Here is an 18,070-nt window from a genome sequence, read left to right on the forward strand (position 1 = left end):
AAATAGAATACCGGGCGAGGAGGACGAAATATCTAAGATTAGGTGAGAGCTCCCGATGTTGATAGGAGGATTGCAGGCTAGTGGACAAGATAGTACATGTATTCAATAAAGAGTGGTTTTGTTTTACTTATATAATTGCACTAGTTGATTATAATGAGTTTTATTTTATGATTGAACATTTGCTTTTCTTGATTTGTATGTGTTATTACCACTGAGCGTTCACGGACGTCGCATACACAGGAAGAAGTTGAAGCCTTGCTGTTCCTCTATATGTAATACACGTGTAGATGGAATAATACACACAGAAGAGCGAGTTCGTAAACCCCCGCGCTTCCTTGTATATGAGCACGTGGCGATTGCTTGAATTGCTTGTATTTGTGTTTTGCAGATAGCTTTACGTATCTGCAGATTGACGCGTATGGCTTGTTATAGTTATGTATTAATTAGGAATGGAACGATACCTCGTAGTTCTGCACGTTGTGTTGAGCTATGTTTTGTCTTGTTTTTTGAATTTGCCTCGAGCGGCTACTTGCAGTTTGATTGTGTATACTGTGCGAACTGATATTCGTAGTTCTCGATTCCCTTTTTTACTTGTCTTGCACTGCTGTGTTGAATAGAATAATCTTGCGTAATTAGCTTGGAATTTCTGATTGTTTGACTGCGTTTATTTGACTTGTTCTTTTTCTGTTAGATAAGATAAGTGCTTGTGCCTTGCCGGCGTCGCCTTTTTAAAGCCTTCTCTCGACCACGCGGTGGTCGGTGAGAATTCCCTCTCTTTTGGTGTCGCCAATCAGAGCTGTCTTGTCGATCATGGCATCGCCAATGAGATTTAGTCTTATTAGTGTGTCCAATCAGAAGTCTTCTTTAATTTATGGTATTTCTAATCAAAGCGCCTTTTGAGTGGTGTGGTCTCCCACCAGTGAGTCTTCCAAGATGGAGGCTCCAATGAGAGCGGGTCTTGCTCAACTCCCCTGAATGACGGGGGTCTTGATGCCGCGCTTTTCCCTCTCCATCCTAGCATCGTCGCATGCGTTTCTTGTAATCATGCGCGTTGCGAAGATTAGGTGTAGCATTGTTTTTGAGTGGATCATCTGGCTTGTGTTTTTCAGACTAATTTTATAACTTGTTTACGATAGATGCTTAGTTTTATGACGTGTTTTTGCTGGACACTTGGACCTTTGTTCTCGCCAAATGTGTTTTAAATTGTATTTTCTTTAGATATTCGAAGGTTTGCTGAATTGTTTAAATTTAGTTAATCCGAGGCGCGTTTGAATGTTTATTCCTTGAGTAGTCGAGAGTTCGCTTTTTTCGGAACTCTTATCTCGAATGTTCCAGATGTTTAATGAGCTGGGAGTTTTCTTACATTCTCGAACAGTGTATTTACACACACACACACACACACACACACACATATATATATATATATATATATATATGTTCGAGATTACGCGAACCTTTCGCTAGTGTCAGACATCTGCAAAAAACCGTTGTAGCTAAACATCTGGAAATAGTCATTACACCCAAATATTAAAATCTATCGGTACACAACCACATCCACTGTTTTCAAATCTGGCCATACTGTCGCTTGGATTAGCCAAGCGAGGGCGCTTGGGTCAGAGGTTCCTTTTGGCGGGAAAGCTAAGACTACTTTCTCTGTTTGAAGGCGCAGCCACTAGGAGCGTTAAAAGTAGAAAGGCGGTCCAAGTAGAGGCGCGCTCATGCGGTCGTGCTCTGATTGAAGACGCCTAAGTCCCCGGAGCACTCTGATTGGAGAAACATAAGGCAGAGGCGTTCTCTAAGCTGGGACATTTGGTCAGTGGCTTTACAAGTGGGAACGTCACAACCACAAGCACTGTCTAAGTGGAGAAATCAAGGAAGAAGAAAGAAGGCTCTTACTGTTGATACTATAGTGATCAAGCTGTAAGTATGGCCACGACATAAGGAAGACGCGTCAATTCTCCTGCCCTACAAATCAAGGGTGTTAACACTACCTCCAGAAAATGCCAGACTACACAATACATACTCCATAATAAGGAGTGTGCTTGAACATTACTAATCCTTGCAAAATCAGCAAGAAAATTAAACTCATCAACATCAAGGAGCATCTCCAGTAGATAACTTATTCAACACAAGATTAGTTCGAAGCAACTGTAACGATGTGATTGAATATAGTGTATACCCTTCCATAACATATAAATCCAACCAAACAATAGTGTAACTGTAAATAAACCATATTTTTCGAAGAAATGCATACTGTATTTCTAAAGCCCTTTCACTTACCTCCTTCCCAAGTACCCGCTAGGGCGGGCGGTAAATTAAAGCCATCGAAACATTGGCAGTTCGAGCCAAGAAATCAAACAGTTTCGAACAATATATATAGCTTTATTTTATTGTTAATAAAAAAAATAATTATGATGAATATTTTAAATAATTTCTGAAATAATATAAAATATTACAATACAAAATTTAATAAAATATAATTTATTTATACTAAAAGTAAATTATTCTTAATTTAAAAATAAACAATCAGTGTGATAGTTTTTAATCAAGATTATGATTCCGTATTAATATCAATGTGCATCTAAAGTAACTGATCAGTTGTGATGGAAATTGCTAAAACTATATTAGAGAATGTTAGTTACAGATATACAGATAATTCAATGAGTAATCATCAAATAATTTTAATTATCGTTTTATTTATAAATTTTAAATATTTATAACTGTATTAATTTATCATCTATCAAAAAAAAATTTAATTAACTTGATGAAACTATTAAAATATACATTTTAATGTGTCCCAACTCTTTTAGATAGGGTGCTCATGTATTGAGTGTAAATATATTAACCAAATGATACTTTATGCTGTAAACAACGGAACAACATTTTTGTTAAATAAGTTTAATTATTTAGTATTATTAAATTATAATAAATAACTTATAATATTTTTTAGATATTATTTTAAACTAATTAATATTATACAAAAATTTTCTATATATGAGTATGGTATATTTGGCTTAATTTGATTTTGTTTTAGTGTAGTTTGTAGTAAATATTGTAAATAACTTAAATATTTTATAATTTATTTAAAAATTTATTAATTTTTAATAATATAATTAATTGTTTTAACTACAGATAAGTTTATTTTTAATTTTTAAAAATTCCTCTTTTTTTATTATATGTACATTTTATGAATTACTTTACAAATATTTATACCTTTTTATGCGTTACCTTTTTATACTTTTATATGCTATGTCTGATAATCATTCACAATTTTAGATTTTTAATATCAATCTGAGATTTAATATATTGATTAGACACATTTTTTATTTTGAAACTACATAATTTTATCAATGAGTAAAAACATATACTAATTCCTGTAATACGATTGACAAAAAAATAAGATTGACAGAATCTAAAAACAGTCTAAATTGTGTAAATTGTTATTAAAAGTGTCAATGTAAAAATTAAAACGTGGATCATTTAAAATTTTTATTAATGACAAGTATTAATTAAGCACTAGGGTACCCTTTCGCTTTAAACCCTTTTAACATTATTAATTACTACTATTGATCCAAGATGTTCAAACATTAGAATATTAATGATTTTAAATATACGATTTCACTTATAAAAGTCATATGGCCATACTGAATTAACGAACAATAAATTTATCAGATATATCTGAAAAAATGATTTGTGTATTGGAAATTAAAGGCAGAACTCTGATAATCTATCATTTTCATTGATAATATGTATATTATGATAACATGTTATTAGATTAATAAACATATTTGAATGCAAAGTCACAATTAATAATCCTTATATAAACGCTTTTATTCTAATTAGAATAAAATAATTTATGTATTTTGTGACCATTCTATGATTTGAGAGGTGAAAGAAGTAAGACTATTTTATTTAGAAATATAAATTTAATTTTTGAATTTTTAAATATGTTGTAACAAGAAAAGGATTACAGCAAAAAATACAAAGTTAACATATCGGATATGGATTCAGTTACAAATGTATTTAAGTCAATTATACAGTCAAATATAATTTTGATTGGACTGGAATATCAGGATCAATATACGTGAAATCTTAAAAAAATCACTGTTTTTAAATATTCTTAAATCAGCTTAAATATTCCATATGTTCAGAATAATTCCAGGTGTAAAGTATCAAATAAGATTTCAATTTCAATTATTTAATTATATTCTAATTGTATTGTTTTATTAAAAGACAAACGCAATTAAGATATATTTTCAAAAAACAACTTAACTAACCAATTTTTTTAATAATACTTACTGAGTGCATTTTATGATCCAAATTATATATGTAATTGTCTGGGATCAGACTAAAAACCTCCTATTGATGTTGGGTGGAGGTGTTGCTGGCAAGTGAAAGGGGCAATGCAATTATTCAATTCTACACGTAGTATTTCCTAGCTTCCCTTTATTAAATACAATAATATAATAAATAGTTAATGGGCATAAAGTGTATGGATGATGGAGCGAATGAATAATTTGATGAAGTTTCTTCAATTGTGTTACGTGTTGATGAGAGTGTGTTCCGTAATATAAGGAGTGACTCCAAGGAGACCGGTTCGCTGCTGCCTTAGTGTCGGTGTGATCCATTAATACATGTAGTGATATACTTTCGATAATTTCACTCTCGATTATGTTTACACTAGCGCTTTATGAGTTTAAGTTTAGTTAACGAATTCTGATCGTGTGGCGCCACTATCGGATTGTTCGAGTGCTTATTGTTTGATTATTACGTACGTGTTTCGCTACAGTTAGTGATGACTGTAGTGTCAAGCTTGATGATTGAATAGTGAGCCCGCCGTGGTGACTGTGTAATTAGTACTAGCATTGAGCGCTGCGCGACAAGCGCAGCCCTTAAATTTTCTCGTAGTAGTTTACGACGCCGGTAGCGATCTGATGTCTGTTGCTATGCCGATATTTATCCTGACGTCAATAGGGTTATAGCCTTGCATGGTTCATCGGCGTTACTTTTCGGAATTGTAACCATATATTCGAGTTTTTAGCGTAGAAAAATTTCTTGAATTCGCTGGCTTATGTTTATAAATGAACTGTCCGGGAGTTCATATCTCTCCCACTTTTGTATTCCGCTTTCAACTGCTTCAATCCGTAACAGTAATATATATCTATTATAAATATTTTAAGAAATTTATGCATTGATAATTATTTATTTTGATTTCAATGAAAATAAATTCATAATACAATATGTATTATAATAATTAATATAATATCGATATACATATGTATTATATAAAAAAAATTAAATAAAATACTTATTTTTACTACCATATGTATCATGGCTAATCAATCGTTCATATTAGAACAAAATTCATCTTTGATTATTGAATTTAATTCTATAAGATACTATCATCTTACTTCATATATGCATATATACATACATGGGTAGTAATGTATATCATAAAAACTACAGTTAAGTAATTAATTAAAATAATTTAAATATATTAATTAAAAAGAATATATAATTTATAGTCAAAACGGGAGTTTATTATTAATATATTGTATTTCTATTGAAATTGTAACCTTCGAGTCATAAAACCTCTCTAAATTTTAATAGCAATATTTTTAATTACAAAAAACAAATTTTCTTCATAAAATAATTCGTTTCTATTTTTAAATGAAACAAATTGTTTTATTTATATTTGAAATAATAAAAAATTATTAAAATTTCTATATATTAAATAAAATTATTTTTAAAAAATAGTTTGAAAATCTTTGATTTGCATATTTATACAAATATTTTTATATGGTAAAGTAACTCATGAAGATTAATTAATTTTCCTTAAAATAGTTTGCATATAGTGAGCATAAAGTAAAAATAAAAATAAAATAATTTTTATTTTATTGCTCTTCCTAAGTTGCCTCGTTTTTCTAAAAATGCCTTGATACATTTATTTATATTTTTTAATTTTTAATAGCAAGAATACTATTTTCTTATTACGCATGCGTACTGAGATAAGTATATCGTTGATTACGTAAATTTAAGGGAAAAAAATAGATACCCGGTACGAATAAAATCAAAGTTATTTAAAGGGATTGTGTTGAAATTTTATTTTCGATCTAATAACAGTTGAAAGTAATAGAATGGCTCATATGATTTATAATAAATTAGTTTTGGTACTACGAAACCTTGGTTTAATATCGGTAAGTAAACTTGTTAATTATATATTCAATATAATAAATACTACAATCATATTATCAAATACATTCATTATTTATTTTTTATAATTGATAAAAAAAAATAATTTCCTATGTATACATAGGTCTTTAATCAATTAAAAAATGACGTCTTCAAATAATTAAATAGTGAAAACTTATTTGAATTATCTTTCAAGTAGCTTTTTATGATAGCCTTCAATATTTAACCGATAATAATAGTTAAAACAACTGATAAATTGTGAATCAATCTAAAACTATGTTATAATTTAAAACTACTAGAAATTTAATAATTATGTATTAAATAATTTTGAATTACATCCAAATATTAATAGAGTAATTAATTACATTTTTTCATATATCAAATCGAAAGACGAAATTATTTCGATGTGTCAAAATTTTTTATTAATTTCTAATTTACTTTGTAAAATAATCATTTGAAATATATTTATTATAAATTTTATGTGTAGAAAAATATAAGCCTTCTATATACATGTGCATATGTGGAGAGCGTGTGTGATTCTGTTCTATAAATAATATATAGTTTTATTGTAATATATGTTTAAAATATATATATAAATATATGTTTAGTTTAAAAGTAGTAATATTAATATTAATTTGGTTTACGATCAATTAAATTAAGTTTCAATTTAAAGTAATAAAAATTAACGTTATTTATGTAAATATATAAAATTTGTTTAATATATATTTGAATTATTTAAGTTTTAATATTTTTAGAGAGAATATTTTTGAATTTTATTAAATTATGTAGTATTTAATTGATAATTAAAATTTATTAATATGTAAATGTTTAAATTATGAACCAATTTCATATGCGATTTTATACTTAAAAAAGATTATTTAGAATACTTAGTTAATTAGAAAATTATTTTTCTATAAAGAAAATATTTAGTGAATCTTTTATTTCATAATATTTTTAGATTTTACTTATAAATTTTATTTATATAAAATTTATAAATTACTTCTAAATTTTATTTATAAATAGGTACTTTGATATTTATGATTTTTATGGTTTAAACTTATCTTTGTATTATATATTATTTTCTTGTGATTAAAATATATGAAATAATTTTATGGATATTTTAAAATTTTGATAAATCTGGCAAGTACCATAGGATATTAAAGTTTTTTTTTTAGTGAAAATATAGAATAAAATAATTTTATTTACTACTTCTGTGCATATATTTTGAGTTATGCTCATTATTTTAAATAAGTCTAACATTAATCAGTACTAACTAAATTAATAAAATAATTGAGTTGATAGAATAATTAAATAAACAATTTATATTACCTAAATCCAATGATTTATTATTACGAAAAATTAAATACTTTTTTTAATTAATGTACCTACTGTTGTATCTCATATATTTATATAAATATTATCATATATTGTATGAAATTACATATGGATATATATTTCAGAATATAATAATTATGTCATAGCATAATATATTGTTGCAGATAGAATTCTGATAATTTGTTATTTATTATTAAAGATCAGAAATAAATCAAATACGATAAAAAAAAGAAGTAGCATTACAGTTCCTAATCATTTAGCAAATAAACTAGTCTATTGCGATGGTAGCAGTTGCAATTTCATGAATAAGAAGATATAATGAACTTCTAAAAAATAGAAAATTAAAATATAATATATAAACATTTTTCTAAAATAGTTTGGATATTACATAGTATAAATATTGTATAAAAATGATTAAAATATATATAACATAAAAAGCTTTTAAAAAAAGTAAATATTTATATTGTTTAAAAATAAAATAATTATAAAAATAAATTTTTTAATTTTATAATTAGAATAATATTTTTTAAGTAATTCTACATGTGAAACACAATTAACAGAATTTATTATTATACAGTGTACAATTTAATAAGTTGGAAAAAAAGGAATTATGATGTTTAATGTTTTTATAGATTGAAATACTTGTAAAATAAATTACTGGTATACACTGACAATACAATTAGCAATTTTAATTTATATGAAAATAGTATGTATTTATAGATTTAAATGATGTATGAAACATTGTAAAAGCATTCAAATTATCTTGAAAAATATGATAAAAATTGTAATATAAATAAACTATTAAAATGGAAGGAAACAAGATTTATTAGTAGTAAATTATCAATATTATTACGATTTTAAAGCTCGTTTTGAAAGAAATGAATATTTTTATTTTTAATAGTGGTGTTACTCATTGATTAGATAACGTAATACATGGTTGACATTAAAAAATAAAAATATTGTACAATTTTAAATAAATTTTTCATTTTTAAACAAATTAATATAATGTTGAATATGTAATCTGGATTAATAATGGCTAACCAAATATTTGAAAGTGTTTTAGAATTTGAGTATTATTTTAATATAAATTTAAGCAAATTGTTGGATTTTTCAGAAAAACAAAATATTTAAATAAATACTTAAAATATATGTTAATATTTGTAAATAAATTTAGAAATACATTTAATATTTAATGATATTTATATCTTTATATTTACAAATAGTAGTTGAATGAGCATTAGCAGTTGTTTAAAAGTTGACTATGAATAAACTGTATGTTCTGATATTTTGTCAGGTTATAATGATTGTCCATGAAAATGTTTAAATATCATATGTTAAAAGATCATTATATTGTTTGTAATAGATTTGAATGAAAACAACAATGACAAACAGAATATAGTAAATTTTAAACAATTCAAACTTATTTTAATTTAAGTACAATGAAAGTTCTAAATTTCAAATGGTATACATAGATTGTATTAAATTAAAGATGATTGCAGCATTTAATGTTTTATATCTTTAATTAACTGTATCTAAATTCAATATATTTAATTATTGTTTAAGCATATAGTTACATTACTTAAATATGTAGAATAAATATTTTTATAGTAAATATATTATTTTGAAGTATTTGAAGGATTACTTAGATTGTTGAATTAAGGTTGATTCATTTCATTCTATTATTATTTGAATTACATAAACGAAATATTGTAATAAATTTGCATTATTAAATGTTATAAGTTTTATTTTTTAAATTATCTCAAAGCAAAAATTTATACTCATAAACATGATTGTTGCATTGCACTGGTAAGTTATATTCCTTTGAAACAATAATTGTAATTTCAGATTTTTTCTGTTTAGTGACAATAGCTATTGAAAGATTTGAAACTTATAGGATTTGTTAGCTTATAAGTAGATATTAACTAAATAATAATAAATTTTAAGTAATAAAAAATGAAATATATATCAAAAATTACAAAAAAATTTCATGCTCTTGATTTACTTGTGGTATTATTTGTTTTAATTACTTGTTTAAATAAATAAATCTTTATTGCATACAATAAACTTATTATGCTTTTGAAGTATTTTCAAACAGCTTTATACGATTATTTATTTTTCAAGGTTAATAAATTAATTACTCAGGTACCAATGAAGTGTTTTTACATTCTTATTAAAAAGACTTAGTTTAAAGAAAATGAAATAAAATAATTTTTAAATAAGTTATTTTTAAAAAACATTTCCATTATATTAACAAATTAATTTCAATTATATTTTGAGTATTACAATTGAAATTATGAATTATAAATGTGATATAAACAAAATATTTGTTTTTTACATTGTAGATTCAATCTATTCGTACATCATGTAAATTAAATAATACATCTAAATTAAAAACATTTTCTATTTATCGATGGGATCCTGATGAACCAGTAAAAAAACCATATATAAAGAATTATCAAATTGATTTAAATAGGTAAACGTTTTTATAAAGACAAGCTACATATTTTGATTATGAATTTTATAATGATATAATTTAATATTAGTTGTGGTCCTATGGTATTAGATGCATTAATAAAGATAAAAAATGAAATTGATCCAACCTTAACCTTTCGACGATCTTGTCGTGAAGGGATTTGTGGATCTTGTGCAATGAATATAGGTGGAACAAATACCCTTGCTTGTATAAGGTAAAATTATTTTATTGTATGTTTTGCTTTAATTCAATTTCATTATACAAATGGAACAATATTTTAGTACTATAGATTCAAATTTAAATAAAACAATTAAAATATATCCATTACCACACATGTATGTAATCAAAGATTTAGTACCAGATATGAGTAATTTTTACACACAGTATCGAAGCATAACACCATGGCTTCAAAACAGTAATATTGTTGAAATAGGATCATATCAGTATTTACAGAGTATTCAAGATCGTAAGAAACTTGTAAGTATATTTATTTAACCATTATATCACCAAATTTTGTTTTATAATAACTTCTTGTATTTAAGGTTTGAAGATGAAAGCTATTTATACATATATATATATATATATATATATATATATATTGAATGATATAAGAAATAGAATATTCATTATATATTTTATTAATACATTCAAATATTTAATCTTTTGTTTTTAATTCATAATTATATAACCACTAGCTTTATATTATTAATAATTTATTAATTTTTAAAAATATTTATATATATACGTATATCTGTTTGCACTAATTTTAAACTCACTGGCTTGTTAATGTTAAAAATTACATGTATTTAAATCTATATAATATTTTTATGTTTTAACAATAGATTGTGATTTAATTTGTCAACTCATCTCAATAAAAGTAATTTTGATTGATAATAATTAATGCAATGAAATTTATTGTAATTGTTTACATATTATAATAATTACTATTGAACGTTCTACATAATTTTTATTATTACATAAATTGTTTTAATTGTGATTTAATAATACTATTAATAAGTACTATTTAAACTAAATGTTATGTACCACGAACAAGGTTATTATCGTAGGATTTCATAATTATGTGAAATATCCATAATTAATATTGATTAGTCATTTTTTAGGATGGATTGTACGAGTGTATATTATGCGCATGTTGCAGTACATCATGTCCATCATATTGGTGGAATGGTGATAAATACCTTGGACCGGCTGTGTTAATGCAGGTACCATTAAAATAATATTGCTTCTGAATTTTATGTATTAAAACTTATCTAAGAATATTTTATATCGTATTTTTTATTTGTTGGTAGGTTATCTTAGCAATATTCTTTATCAAATTTAAATATAATATTAACAGGAAATCATAATACGCACTTTTAGCACTTCATTATTTTGTTAATCTAATATCTACTTTGAAGAATTATGAAATAGCAATTACAAATTTTATAATATAATTTTGTTGTCTATAATTTATTAATTTTTATGTGTATTGCTTTAAAAGTTGTATGTAGTACAATTAGAAAGTTAAATTATCGATATAAAAACTCATTATGAAACTATTCATATAAACAAATTTTATTTTGTATACTCTCACAGATTTACTATTTTATTTTCAATTATACTCTAGTTTCCATTTTTATATTATGAGTGATATTTTGCGAGATCCCAATTTTAATCATGAAATAAGATTTACTTTCTGTTAAATTTTGCGACTGTTCATAATATATGTATCAATATATAAATATTTATTATATTTATAATTTTAAATTAAAAGTAGTTGAGCCTTTTCATAAATTATAATAAAAATAATAAAAATAACAGATTTTTTATATCACATAATTATTGTCAGCAATTAAAAAAAATCTATGTAAATTTATATAAAAAAGACATAAATATGAAAAAATGGACGGATTATTCTAAATTCTGCAATAACTAAAATATTGTTTATTATAGTTTTTGCTAATTGCTATATAAAGATAATTAAAATAATAAAGTTGTAAACATGGTAGTTTCAAAGGGAAACAATCTTAAATAAAAGAAATATACCGTTTCAACTGCACATGAAATTATTTTTGTTTTCTTATATATAATTTTTCCACTTTTTGAGAATGAATATTTCGAATATATTAATCAATTTTAATCAATTTTCAATTACAACTGTCGGTCGGAATCGATTGTATAAAGTATTCTATCAATTTCTATAACAATGAAATTATTCTAAATAAAATAAGTGCATTAAATATAAGAATATATTTGTCAAAAATGAAAAAAAGAAATATAACACAATAATACTGGTAGATATGAATAATAATTTAAATTCTTTCATAAAAATTTATTGTAAGTATTCTTTTTATGAAAAAATATTAAATTATTATAAGAAAACAAGATGAAATATCTATTTAATTCGATTTATATCCGATTAATGGTATTTATATATATATTTTTTTTTAATATAAATTAGCGGTTTTTAATTAAAGTACAATATATTTTGATTGCTTTAGGCCTATAGATGGATTATTGATTCAAGAGATTGTGCAACACTAAAGCGATTAAACAAGTTGAAAGATCCATATTCAGTTTACCGATGTCATACAATTATGAACTGTACACGCACCTGCCCAAAGGTAATCTTAATAACTATTTTTTCTAATATCTAAAATTATTTTGATTATATTTAGATGTACTTTATTTAATTAAATTTATATTGATATCACAAAAAATATTAAAATCTTAAATAGTTAAATATAATCAAAGTATAATATAATAAAATATAATAAAATATAACAAAATATAATAAAATCTGAAAGTTATATAATTTATCAATAAAAGAATTAAAATACATTAGACTAAAATGAGTCTAATGATCAAAATGAAATATTAAACCATTGGTTATTATATGTTCCTAAATGTATATACATTTTTGATTCATATAATTTTTCAATCTAAATTTATTTTTAAAAAATTATATATTACATTATATATTAAAAAAGATAAACACATTATAAAATAATTTAATTAAATAAGGAAATTGTTCGAAATTGTAAGCAATCTCTCAAGTCATTAGACATCTGGAAAAGTAACCATTAAGAGTTCAGGAAAATGCAAACCCTTATGTATCTAGCAAAAACAACTCATAAACAAATTCGACGAGAACATGACATTAGGTATCTGTTCAAGAATGTAAGAAAACTCCCAACTCATTAAACATCTGGAAAATTCGAGATAAGAGTTCCGAAAAGGCGAACTCAATACTCGAGAAATAACATTCAAAACGCGCCTCGGATTAACTAAATCTAAACAATTCAGTAAAACTTCGAATATCTAAAGAAAATACAATTCATAAACACATCTGGGGAGAATAAAGTTCCAAGTGTCCAGCAAAACAAGTCATAAAAATATAAGCAAAAACCACCTCGTCTTAAATCCGAAAAAAGGGATATTAAAGGCAACACTGCACGCATACGCTGTTGTCAAACCCAGCTACATGTGGCTCGGATAGTGAAGCGAGAACGTGCCAAAGAAGTCCCCCTCTCATGGTGGGACTGCAAGTAAGAAGCGCTCTGATTGGAGCCGTCAATAATGAAATGATCAATTCGATTGGAGACGCCTAAAAAGAGGCGTTCTGATTGGAAACGCCAAGAAGCAGGAAATTCATAAGGGCCACGCGGTGGCCGAGAGAATGGCTTCAAGAAAGATGCCAGCAAGGCGCAAAAAAAGTCTCTTGTCACCAGAGAAGCCGGGAAGGCTGCTTCTCTAAGGGAACGCCAAATAACAAGAATGTAGACATACACAGTAAAGGCCGATTAAGAGGTAAAGTTTAGTCATATCCAACTCATAACAAGTGCAAGATAAGTGCAAATTCAAATCATACACTCGCAGCAGTGCAAGATAAAGATAAAGGAACAAGTAAACAGTGATGCACAAGGCACAACATAATCACAACCTATAAGGAGCCGTTCGAGGCACAACCTGCAGACATCACTAGCTGCCATCAAGAGCACAAAATCTGCAGAACTCATAAGGTAAAGTTCCATTTCTTAATAACGATAATAATACACAATATGCCTCACAAGGTAAAGAACTGTAGAGCGACCAAGCTCACACAATCTGCAAGCACATAAGGGGCAAGTTTAGCTCCCACAAGAAAGACTTATGAGGCGCCGTACGCAGCAATATCTGCAGACTAAGATGAAGTGCCACCAAAAGCGCACCTGCAGAGCCTTCAACGTAAGCAATAAGACCATCTCAAGGCAAATTCAAGCTACTACCACGTGCCACTGCACAAGGAAGCACGGGGGTTTACGACCTTGTTCTTCTGCGTGTATAACACCACCACCACTTGCATTACATATAGAGGACCAGAAAAGTTACGACCTTCTCACTGTACATGCAACGCACATTACCGCTCTGTGGCAATAGTAATACAAAACTCAAGAAACGAAAACATTCAAACATCAACTAAAAATCAATATAATACAACTAATGCAATTATCGTAATTAACTGCAACAAATAACGAAACTACTTATTATTTAATACATGCACTATCGTGCCCACTAGCCTGCATTCCTCCTACCAACCATCTGGGAGTTTACATGTAACTTTAGAGATTTGGCCCTCCTCGCCCGGTATTCTATTTTTAGACAGAAACATTTTTTAAATTTCTATAAATATTTATTGATACATTTTTAATTAAATTCTATAAGTAACTTAAAATTAAATAAAATCACTTAAGCCAATTTATTATTTAATTATTTAAATTAATTATTAAAATAGTATTATCAAAAATATTTAAATTCTGTTCGATTTTAAAGGTTTAGTTTATGACTCGGAACTACCAATTCAATAATTCAGTGGATTAATCTCTCGGCGGGATAGCTTCAAAGGAAATAATAATTCACAAGGCTGAAAAATATTATGTATTTAGTAAAACAAGGTTTATTATTTGTAAATGATTATAATATTGCACTGTTGTGTAGAGAGAGATAATTCAATTGAAGTAATGAGGGTGTGTTCTTGTATTCTTGAAGTTGAGGTAATGCTGATGTAAATATCAGCTGATTTAGTCAATCGATCATGCTTGTGAGGTAGCATGAGAAGAGGGTAGTTGAATCAAGTATGCTTGATGTATGAATAACTATACTTGATATGGTGTAAGATGTTTAATGGAATATATTAAGTAATCAATTGTGTCTTTAATTATTTATGGGGACAGTAGAAGAATCTAGTCACAGATAAGAGTGATTAATGGTAAGATTTTTAACTCGTGAAGGATTCAATAATCTATATTTATATTCTATTGGTCGATCTGTTGTTGTCCTTCCTTGACAACGTATGTAAATCACAGTGACTCTTGTGTCAGCTGTTGAGGGCCTGTACGATGTCGAGGGATCAGTTCGAGAGAGCGTAAGTGTGCCCGATCGACTTTATCGAGTCTGTACGAGAGCGTAAGTGTGCTCGATTTATTTTTGTGCGAGATGGGACTAGTTTATTTATTAATATAAAGGTGTACCTGGTAAACTGCAGGCAAGGTGTATTGTTGCTGCGTACATGATGTCCCCTTTGATTACTATTCCATTGGCTTCACTGTAATCAGCACTAAATCTGCCGATTTTTATTCATTAATACACACGTATATTATTAAATTTAATGCTGAATCTACGGCCACGTGTTGTCTTCACAGTATGCTGAAACACTGAGCGGCAATTACACTTGAGTGAGCGCGGAGTGCGATTACAATGAGCCTTTTGAATACGTGCCCAAACCGAAGGCTTGATCGTTCCGTGGCGGCTTTGCTGAAAATACCGACCGTTCCACTGCGGTCCTGCTGAGGGCAGATGAGACTCGTGTGTCATGGCTTCTACTGGTAGATGGTTAGATCGGTTCACTGCTGTCGGGTCATGGCAAGATGTTAGCCGTAATCGCATTTGGTCGAGGGTGGTTCGGCAAGAGCCGGTCAACAAGCAAGAAGCTTCCAGCAAGAGAGATTTTCAGCGAGAGGTCGAGGCGCGCCGCGTGCGTCCCTTATATAGCCACGCGGCGGCTCACTTAGCTGGCAGCAAAGCATCGTCATTGTTGCACTAATTCTTACGCGAGGCGTGGAAGGAAAAATGTAGAACCTACGAGAATGTTCGACGAGAGAAAAGTAGGAGTAATATCTTTGTGTGATCTTATAGTATATTATATTTCATGTCGTAAACTTGCTCGGACTTGCCGAGTTTTGTTTGTAAACATTCGTTCGAGTGCCCGTCCCGGTCCGCACGTGAGTGCCGGTCTAGGCACACATGTACGCTGCACAGCGAATGACCTTTTTTTTAAATTCATGGAACTGGAACAAATTCAGAAATATTAGGATGAGTAATTGTATAGAAATTAAATTAAATTTTTGTATTATATTTCAAAATTAATTTAAAAAAAAATTACTCATTAAATAAAAAAAATTGGCAGACATCAGAAGTATATACTAAAACACAGTTATTAACAGTTACAGGAATTACGATTTGTCCTATGACTACTATTTGTAGTTATATACAATACTCTATAATCTAAAGCTTTGCAAATACACACGTTCAACCAAAAATTAAAACTGATCTATTAGAATTCTACTAGACTTCTAATACTGAGATACATACAGTTGATTATGCATTAAGTTACATTAATACAATTTTTATATTATAACATAAAGTGGTATAATAGATCATCATGATGTCCAAAAGATAACTGGGTTTCACATTCTTTATATTTTTCTACTATGTAGTTTGCTTTATAAATCGAGTATTGTTAAATTACACTTTAACATTTTTTTTAAAATTCTTAAATATATTAGTTTTCAATTAAAGTAAGCAAATTTTCTGCATTATACAAGAAACTATAAAAAATTGATAAAACTGAATATAAATAATTACAATTGTAAATGATGTATTTATTTTGCAAATAATGTTTATCAAAATTTATGTACTTTATTATTTGTTTCAGGGTTTGAATCCTGGAAAAGCCATTGCTGAAATTAAAAAACTATTGGCTAAAATTATTAAAAAAGAAAAGCCTAATATGGATACAACTAGTTTATATAAATAAATAAAATAAAAATTTCTAAATACTACAATAAAAAATATGCAACATTCTATATTTCGTATTTTTTATAAAGCATCTTGTCACATAACAATTAGAATATTGATTTAACATTTCTATATATATTAAATATTTTTTAAGGTTCAATTTCTTAAACAAATTTCTCAATTTTTATAAAATATACATTCAAATCTTGATCCACAAAAAATTGTATTATTTGATAATAAAATATATATATTTTTTTTCTAAAAGCTAGAAAAGATAGTATTAATTAGAATATATATAATGACATGTTCTAGAATACTAAAAATTTATTAGTATTAAGGGTTTTCTTTGTTTATAAGTTTCTTATTCTAATTTTATTTTAATATTACAAACAGTAAATTTTATAATATATGTATCCATCCAATTTACAAAAATAATTAAGAAAAATTATATTAATAGTGTATTCGATTTTCTTAGATTTATATAAGCTATGTTATAAGTACGAATATGTTTTAATTGGAATACACAAATAAATTATTTAAAAATCTACATAAAAATACAACTTTTATACACAGATTACTAAGCTTGCTATAGTTTACTGGTTAAACTTCAAGTATATTGAAAATTAATAATAAGATTGTTTTGTTGAACAGACATCTATAAAGAATGAAGATGAAAGCTGGTATAAACTAAATATAGCATTCATGATCGAAAATTTTAAATCTTACCTTCATTTTCAGTCACTTCTTTTACTGTTTTTAAGATTTTGTCCTTTTATCCATACATATAATCAAATTTCTATACTTTCCCACCTTTAATTGAAAAAGTAAATATATATTTATCTATCCCATTAAATAATATATTAAAAAAACAACTAAATCTCAAAAATTTAAGTATAATGTAATTATCAGTTCATTGCAATACTTCATATTACAAGAATAAAGCTTATAATACATTTTTTCATTTTCATATTATAGTCAGATATGTAAGGTTTACGCACAAAATAAAATTAGTTT

The 18,070-nt window shown here is 26.7% G+C and overlaps 1 protein-coding gene across 1 annotated transcript; it reads left to right on the plus strand.

Moving 5' to 3' along the window:
* The first annotated feature begins 6,119 nt into the window (after window positions 1-6,119).
* On the plus strand, window positions 6,120-17,075 carry LOC105365893 (succinate dehydrogenase [ubiquinone] iron-sulfur subunit, mitochondrial-like). The gene is made up of 7 exons (XM_011504165.1): window positions 6,120-6,197; window positions 9,870-10,000; window positions 10,071-10,214; window positions 10,282-10,477; window positions 11,122-11,223; window positions 12,502-12,624; window positions 16,974-17,075. Exons 1-7 carry the CDS (start codon window positions 6,138-6,140, stop codon window positions 17,073-17,075), a joined length of 858 nt encoding a protein of 285 aa, XP_011502467.1. The 5' UTR covers window positions 6,120-6,137.
* Window positions 17,076-18,070: the final 995 nt, after the last annotated feature.

The sequence above is a fragment of the Ceratosolen solmsi genome, unplaced genomic scaffold (assembly GCF_000503995.2).
Source record: "Ceratosolen solmsi marchali unplaced genomic scaffold, CerSol_1.0 scaffold19, whole genome shotgun sequence".
Lineage (NCBI taxonomy): Eukaryota > Metazoa > Arthropoda > Insecta > Hymenoptera > Agaonidae > Ceratosolen > Ceratosolen solmsi.